Source organism: Poeciliopsis prolifica, unplaced genomic scaffold (genome assembly GCF_027474105.1).
Source record: "Poeciliopsis prolifica strain line A6 unplaced genomic scaffold, Auburn_PproV2 SCAFFOLD011, whole genome shotgun sequence".
NCBI lineage: Eukaryota > Metazoa > Chordata > Actinopteri > Cyprinodontiformes > Poeciliidae > Poeciliopsis > Poeciliopsis prolifica.
In genome coordinates this window covers 5,221,693-5,230,661 of record NW_026562386.1, presented here as the reverse complement: position 1 = coordinate 5,230,661, position 8,969 = coordinate 5,221,693, and the positions used below count along the sequence as shown (strand labels likewise).

Here is an 8,969-nt window from a genome sequence, read left to right as displayed (position 1 = left end):
AAAAAAAATTCACGATCACATTTAAATGTGCAGACAAAACTCTTGTTAGTTTTTACAGTTTTAAAGATTATTACAACAAATAATACAATGCAGAGAATAATAAACTCATGTCATGTGCATTTTTTAAAATTTATTTACTATAAATGCACAATATTCAGTCTTTAAGTGCTTTATTTCACACAAACATTACCTTATATCTACAGAAGTATGCACCTCCCCCAAGATGGCGGAATGTTTGTGTACTCGGGAGTGAACAACCTGATGATGCGTTCGAGGTTGGTACTTCCAGTGTTCCGAAACACACTGTCTCCCAGTTGCAAGTGAGCGAACCAGTTGGATTCGCTAATTTGCTAACTCAAAGACGTAGCTGACTGGCAGTAGCATACTTATCAGTATTTGTATTTAAACGCTTATGCTACATGTTCAGTAAACATGGCAGCCGCTATTGAGGAACGTTCCATGAACGCTCCACTCGTCACCTGTGATGACGTTTCTTCGCTCCTCCTTTTCCGGTCCTTTCCATCCGCGTGCTAGTAGGTTTAGCCTGTGTCCACGTCGAGGGTCTCCAACTGGGAAGAGAAATGCCGTCAAAAATCATCTTTGAAACTGAAGAAGAAACCACCGAGAAAGATATGGACACCGTCGCGGAAGCTGAAACCTTCAAGGTGAGTTTTGACGATATACGTGGAGTTAAAAGGCTGAGGTTCCGGCCACGGCTCCCCCATGTTTAACAACATGTGGCCGTGCTTGCTAGTAGCTAACGCCGTACGGTGGCAACAATAATAAATCTGTAACAAAGGGGATCTCGAAACAAGTTACTGTTGAAATATTAACACTGAATTAGCGTTTATAGATGAAGGAGAATGCGGTAGGGAGACTGTCATATACGTCATCATATGTTATTAAATTGACACTTAAAGTATCCTACACATGAATCCAGGATCATTGTACATATCAACAATGTGGACGAATATGACAGTAATTTGCATTTTACACGTTGACATACACGTTGACATACACTCGTGATTTTTAATTTATCTAGATTTGCCGATGAGACATGGTTTACAAACATGTAACTTTTTTTTTAATTTATTTGATACGCATTGTTTTTTACTCTCCTCATTTCATACACAGCTTATTCTTAATATAGTTATCCTAGAAGTGGGCAACTTTGATATTTTAACACAGAAGGGACAACAGTCAAGTTGATGTTAAGGGAAAAAACGAATGGATGTAGTGACTTGTACACTACACTTACAAGTTCAGCTTGTAAAATTGGTTTATTTCCTCAATTTTACTAGCTGTATCTTCTATCAACACGCATACTGGTATAAAAGGGGACATTTCACACCTTTAATGCTACATAGTAGCATTAAAAGCTACCCTGAGTGACAGGATTACAAACAACACGCAGACTTACTTATCATTCTGTTTCTATCAGGCATAATCTTGGTGGAGTGAAACTGTGGATTTGACTATAGTTTTGTTAGTGTGATAAAAAACATAGGAAATTTCAAACATCACAGAGTTTAAATCCAAGAATTTAAAGATATTTTACTGAAACAATATTTAGCTTGGGAGTGCCTGGATTTTTCATAGATCATGTATTTATTTGTTAAAAAGAATGCTTACAATGTTTTGTTTTACTGTCTGTGTTTCTTAAAATAATATATTGCATCCTGTAGCTTAATAATGAACCAATTGACGTGTTGGAAAAACTGCTGAATGTACAAAAACAAGCACACAGCCTAATGGCTACAACAGATCTATCAACATTTAGATGAGGGCAGTTTTGATTGTCAGATACTGGAGTATAATTTAATTTTATACATTTTTCTTCCTCATTTTGAACATTCAGTTGTTACACTGTGTGTCCCTCTGTTTACATTCTGCCTTGAAAAAAGCTGCAACATTGGCCAATGCATGGTGAAATCTGTGCCTTGAAAAAGATGCTTTCTGCTTCATGTTATTTATTAGTGAATAATATTCGGTGCATGCATTATGGATCAAGTATTTCTTAAAAAAAAATTGTGGAGTAACATTGTTTACAAATTATATACCTCATGTAAAATGTATTTGTTACTGTTAAAATTAGTTTGACAATGTTGGACTCAGTATTTGTTTAGTGTAAATCATTTTCATTCCTTGAAGGTGAAGAACAAGACAAAGGAAGGTAAGAAGCTGAAGAAGAAGAAACAGCAGCAGTCTGAGGAGCAGGTGGAGGAACCAGACTGTGATCCTCCAGCACCAAAGAAGAAAAAGAAAAAGGACAAGCTGGCAGCGGCCCAAGCGAACGGCCACATCGATGAGGCCGCTGACCTAAATGGTGACAGCGGGGATACAGAGTCACCAAAAAAAATAAAAAAGAAGAAAAAGGAAACATCAGAGGTTAGTACTATAATGTTGTGTTTTTCTATATCTACCTGTTGAATGCGTTTTTGTATATTTCCTCATAGAAAACATAATATAAATGTACTTTATGGTCTAAAATATTGCATGAATAATACAAGTATTTTTTCAGTGTGTCGTCCACGTGTAACACTTCTAATTCTTTTTTTGGACAAATAGAAGAACCAGAAGCAAAAGAAAGCAACCACTGAGGCAGCAACTAATGGACATTCCACTCCAAACACACCAGTTCAAACTCCCAGTCAGACCCCATCCCAGTCAAGCGATGAGTTGGCCAGTGACAGTGAAAATGTAAGATTTGAAAAATTCTTAAATATAAGAAGTTAAACATCTATGTAAAAGGTTGTTGAGATATAGTTTTGCAGCAAATAACTTCAGTTACACCATGTTTGTTGTCTATGCTAGCTTGACAATGCTTAAAGTTAGCTGCAAAGAACAAAAGAAAACATTGGGACTGAATTTCTTTACATTTTTAGGAACAAACACCTGAGCAGAGAGAAGGAGCTTTCTCCAACTTCAGAATCTCCAAAGTCACCATTGATAAACTGAAAGGTAAGCAATCTCTGTTTTTATAGTCTAGTGTTTTACATTTTAAAAATGGTAAAAAGGAATTCATGCCAACCTTTTACATGGCTAGCATGAAAAAGCCAGCCATGCAAAAGGCTGCATTTACCTGGCGATTGTATGATTTGTGTAGAGAACTCATCGGCTTAGTGATGGCTTATAAATGTTAAAAACATAATATATGATCTTGATGACATTCATACACAACTGTAGACTGCGTAAACACAAATGTATCTACTTTCAGCTGGATGTCACTCATACGTTTGAAGCCCAATGTCATCATTGTTTGCTTTTTGTCTCTTCTGTATCTTCTTATTGTCTCTCTTCTCTGTCGTCTTCTCAGCTCGGGGAGTCACCTACTTGTTTGACATTCAAGTGAAGTCATTTAACCCTGTATATGATGGAGAGGATGTAATTGCCCAAGCCCGTACCGGAACAGGAAAGACCTTCTCCTTTGCCATCCCGTTGATCGAAAAGCTCCAGAACGATTCAGTGGAGATGACGAGAGGCCGGCCTCCCAAGGTACTCACCAGACACTTACACATTTCTTCTTCAGTTTCTCTCAATATTTGTGTAAATCTTCATTTTTTATTTGTTAATAGGTGCTAGTCTTGGCTCCTACCAGAGAATTGGCTATCCAGGTCTCCAAGGACTTCAAAGACATTGCCAAAAGACTGTCCATTGCCTGTTTCTATGGAGGCAGCTCATATAACCCACAGAGTATGTCCATGTCTCAGTATTAACTGTTTACTGAAGGTTGTTTTAAAAAAACTGAGCAAAAATGGAGAAAAAAGCAGCAACCTCTTGTTCAGTATATAGTTTTTAAACATGATTCAAATTGAAATAGCCTGAATACATTAGAGATGTGGCCTGCCACCTCTTAATTTCTGTATTGGCTTATAAATACCCACATTTTCTGAAACATCAAAATCAGAATTTCTTTTCTCTTTCTACTGAAGTACCTTCATTCCATAGCACACTATCGTAGATGCTTTCATCTGAATACATTCAACAATAACCATTTAGTTTGCAGAATTGTGTTTCCAGCTTTATATTTGTGTTAAAACTTACTCCTTTATCTTTGTCCAGTTGATGCTATTCGTAACGGGATTGATATTTTGGTGGGAACGCCCGGTCGCATTAAAGATCACCTTGAGAACAACAAACTCAACCTCTCCAAACTGAAACACGTCGTTCTGGACGAAGTGGACCAAATGCTGGACATGGGATTTGCAGAACAAGTTGAAGAGATTTTGGGTACTTCGTATAAGAAAGGTAAATCAATATAAAAGTTGTGTGAGTGGAATTTTAAGTATAGATTCAGTAAGTGGATTTATCAGCGCAGTAGAGGTTTCTAATTTTCTTTGAATTATCCTTCATGCCTATTCAGACTTAGATCTGATACATTTCTACATCCTAAGTACTTAAGTGTTTATTAAAAATAGTGTTTACCATGATTATTTGAGTCCAAAATGCAATGAAGCAATTACAAGACATACATTGATGGAAATAGATTCAAAGTCTTTGCTTTTTTCATGTTTATGTAGTAGGAACAATATTGAGAGTGATTCATTTAATGGATTGAAAAGCTCCGATGTTGTTTTTGGGGAAGTGATTACACCTACCGATTTCATATGAGAGTGGATCTAAAATGATTAAAGCCCACTGGTATGTGTGTTCCCCCTGCAGACAGTGACACCAACCCACAGACTCTTCTGTTTTCTGCAACCTGCCCTCCTTGGGTGTATGATGTGGCCAAGAAATACATGAGGCCAGGCTGCAAGCATATCGACTTGATCGGCAAGAAAACACAAAAAGCGGCAACAACTGTTGAGGTAAGTGTGAGGAAAATAAAAATGTTGCATTCTGAGAACAACAATGACCTAATTGTTGGATTTTGTTGCATCACCCTGTCCTTCCCTCTGCAGCACCTGGCCATCGCGTGCCACTGGTCCCAGCGTGCTGCAGTGATTGGAGATGTAGTCAAGGTGTACAGTGGCAGCCATGGAAGAACAATCGTCTTCTGCGAAACTAAGAAGGAAGCCAATGAATTGGCCATGAATGCTTCTATCAAACAGGTAACCACAGCAATCTGCATCCCATAATAACCTTACACAAGAGCAGTTCTTTAATATAAAGTTACATTTGATGAGCTATTACTTTAAGTTTTTCCTGTCTTATTTGATGCTTGTAGAGTTCCCAGTCCCTCCATGGGGATATTCCACAGAAACAGAGAGAGACGACTCTGAAAGGTTTCAGGAATGGCGTCTTTGAGGTTCTTGTTGCCACAAACGTTGCCGCCCGTGGATTAGACATCCCAGAGGTCGACTTGGTGGTCCAGTGTTCTCCACCAAAGGTTGGTTCACACAGAAACTCACTCTGCTCAGACCAATCCACTATCAATTTCAAGAAAAAAAAGCACTACTGATAAAATCGATTATCATAACTAGGACTGGACGAAATGGCTGAAAAACGTATCACAATCAATCAAGCGTTTCGAATCAGTAGATAAACAATATTGATGATTATTTAAATTCAAAAACACATTATTAATCCAAAAGGATTAATAAAGATTAGTCGATTTTTTTATAATAACTGAAATACTTCAGAACTGATGGCGTGATCTTTCCTGTTTTAGCCACAGTTTTGACTCCACGCTTTTGTTTTTTACTTTTGCTAGGCAACCAAAGTTCAGGTACACAGTAGAAACATGCTCGAACTTTTCTAGAGGCTGTTGCTCCAGGAGTCACCAACTCCAGGCCTGAGAGCCATTGACCTAAACTCTTTAGATACATCGCTGCTCCAACACACCTGAATGCAATTGATTCACTACCTCTTCACCTTTTTGTTATGTTTGACAAATTCCTAGTAATGAGCCAGGTGAGTCAGGTGTGTTGTAACAGAGATGCATCCAGAAGTTGGAGAGTCATTTAGTTTTTAAATGAGAATAATTTAATATAAATCAATCACATCTTGGCATGATTCAGCAATTTCCTATGTTGTCAGGATGTGGAGTCCTACATCCATCGTTCAGGACGAACAGGACGGGCGGGCAGGACTGGCGTCTGCATCTGCTTCTACCAGAGGAAGGAAGAGGACCAGTTACGCTACGTAGAGAACAAAGCCGTAGGCGTCTTTCACTTACTTGATTAGATTCTGGCTATTTTGCTTGTTTAAGTTGATACTAAATGCTTTTTGTTTGATTTTATTTCAGGGAATCACTTTCAGGCGAGTCGGTGTTCCAACCGCCAATGACATCATCAAATCATCCAGCAAAGACGCTGCCAGGTATATAGAAAACTGCTGCTGTCATTCATAAAACTTTTGTAATATTATTACAACTATTGAAATGAAGTCATTCAACTTGTCGGTTACAATACTTTAGGATTATAACAAATTAAAAAAAAATTCTTTTCCATTCTTGTTTGCAGGTTTCTGGACTCTGTTCCAGCCACAGCTGTTGAATATTTCAGGGAATCAGCGGAGAAGCTGATCAAAGAGAAGGGAGCGGTGGATGCACTCGCTGCTGCTCTGGCTCACATTTCTGGAGCCACGAGTCTAGAGCAGAGATCTCTGCTCAGCTCTGACGCTGTGAGTTTCGTTTGCTCTATGAAACCACTTTGAAACACCAAACCTTTTAAAGTGGCTGCAGTTGTATAAACTGGATCAGATCCAAAACTTGAGCTTCGGTTTTCTGCATAACCCAAAGTGTTTTCTCATTTTAATCTTTTTTTCTTCTTTTCTAAAAAATAAGTCACAAGAATTTGATTAAATTATGGAAAAACATTCTAAAATTAGCAGAATAAAGATTCAATTTCACCAGATTGTCTTGCATTTAAACAGTGAAACGCTTCTGCTGTTACTGAGATATGACCTTTGACATAGACTCAGTCGTTTTCTCAATTGTCTCAAAGTCCTGCTACTGATAATTTGATGTTTATGTTAAAAGATGAAGTATTTACTTCATAAGGCACTCAGCATTTCTCCTTTTAATTTTTTATGTACTACTTTATGCTCATACTACAGCTTTATTCTTGTAATAAAAAATAAAATAGCTTGGTCCTAATGCTCTGTTGAATTCAAAGTCCAAATAATGAGAAGCTGTAACACGCTTGTTAAGCAAGAGGGCGTGCTGACACAACTCTATGTCATGTCTCCATGCATGACGTAGTTATTGTGTGATATGTGTATTTTATGTGTTTTTGCAGGGTTACACCACGATGCAGTTGCTGTGCTCCCAGGAGATGCATAATCTAGGTTATGCCTGGAGAACCATTAAAGAGCAGCTGGGAGAGGGCTTTGAAAACCACATTCACAGAATGACCTTCCTCAAAGGCAAAACGGTAAATCCATTCAGACATCTTCTGGAGTTGGCCGGTTCCAGAAATGTAAAACTCAGACATGATCTTTTATTATTGGACAAAACTGCTCACTATATATTTATTTTTTTGTCTGTTTGTTTGTAATAGGGAGTTTGTTTTGATGTCCCAGCTGATAAAGTCAAAGAGATTCAGGTAAGAACACCCTCTAGTGGTCAATGCTAGAATGCTTTTTGAAATAAATTCAGAAATTGATTTTTCAGGTCAGACAAATGTTTTGATACTTTAAGGCCAATTTCTGTTGTTGATCTAAAAATTTAATCACTTGTTTCACTTAATCAGGATAATTGGAAAGACGGTCGCCGCTGGCAGCTGACAGTAGCCACAGAGCTCCCTGAGCTGGAGGAGAAGCAGTTCACCATCCGTGGCGACAGAGGCGGGTTTAGAGGCGGGAGAGGGCGTGGCTTTGGTGGAAACGGAGGACGTAATGGCGGCTTCCGGAGCGGCGGTGGTGGTGGTGGTGGCGGCAGAGGCTACGGCAACCGAGGAGGACACAAACGGACCTTCAACCAAGCGTTCGATTACTGAACCATCAACTGATTGATGTTTTCAGCTTTGCTGTTGGTGGACTTTATTAACTATCATTAAGAGACTGACAGAACCGGTGAATATATTTCTGATATAAAGTATCAGATTCACCTACCACATCAACATGAATTACTCCCCTTTGTTCAAAAGTGATACCGAAGTTTAATTTATCATCTGAATTAATGGATCCTCAAAAAAAAAAAAAATACAGATTGTCCTTTATGGCTTTATATAAAACAAATATTGCTATTTGGAAGAGTTGAGCAAAAGCACAGCTCAAACACCATTAGAAACGGATGTGTTGGTTTTCCAATATTTCAATTTATGAAATTGAAATAAAAAGTGTTTAAAAATCGTTTCCTGTCCTGTAAAGGTAGGAGTGTGTCACTGTTACTGGTAGTGTCGCCGTCTCATCCTGGATCTTTGGGCAACAGTAGGAGCAGTAATCAGTCTTTGACCTTCGTCTATGTTAAGATGACTCAGCCATCAGTAGGTAAACATGTTGCATAACGTTTTTATAACATACTTACTGTCAGATTACTGCATTACAATCAGTTGAAACCTCTCCTCGAATACATATGTTGAATGATTGCTTTGCAATTGCCTCTATTTAATAACTGTACTGCTTCCATTCATTTGAATGAAACAACTTATTAAAAAAAGATTGACTGGGGGTAGTTTGTTCTTTTTAAAGGTGTGTAAAATCAGATCTTCCACTCCTAATGAATATAAGACACATGGTCAAAGTGTTTTTCATGATGTTGCAATTTTATTACTTAGGGTAATGTTGGTCAGAATAATCAGCATAACCCAGATGCAGTCAAAATTGATACAGGAACGTTATTCCTACCAGCATTACACATAATCTAAACCTTTAGTTTTGATCTCCAGTTACAATTCTTTGACTAGAATCTTCATGGGATTATAATCTTATTTTTGGACTACAAACATTAGGATTCAGGAAGAATTCGCAGCATGTCACTGTTTTCTATGTTGCATCTTAATTCCAAATTATTAATTTCTTTTCTCTAATTTCCACATAGAAGAATCCTGTTATGACCATGTGATTTTTTTGTTGTTGCAATTTTA

At 37.9% G+C, this 8,969-nt stretch overlaps 1 protein-coding gene across 1 annotated transcript; it reads left to right on the top strand.

Moving 5' to 3' along the window:
* Positions 1–510: 510 nt before the first annotated feature.
* On the top strand, positions 511–8,553 carry ddx21 (DEAD (Asp-Glu-Ala-Asp) box helicase 21). The gene is made up of 16 exons (XM_055036567.1): positions 511–665; positions 2,152–2,388; positions 2,569–2,700; positions 2,886–2,961; positions 3,317–3,495; positions 3,576–3,693; positions 4,063–4,248; positions 4,663–4,808; positions 4,902–5,051; positions 5,168–5,329; positions 5,980–6,099; positions 6,188–6,261; positions 6,405–6,564; positions 7,182–7,316; positions 7,443–7,487; positions 7,635–8,553. Exons 1-16 carry the CDS (start codon positions 582–584, stop codon positions 7,878–7,880), a joined length of 2,250 nt encoding a protein of 749 aa, XP_054892542.1. The 5' UTR covers positions 511–581; the 3' UTR covers positions 7,881–8,553.
* The last annotated feature ends 416 nt before the right edge of the window (positions 8,554–8,969 follow it).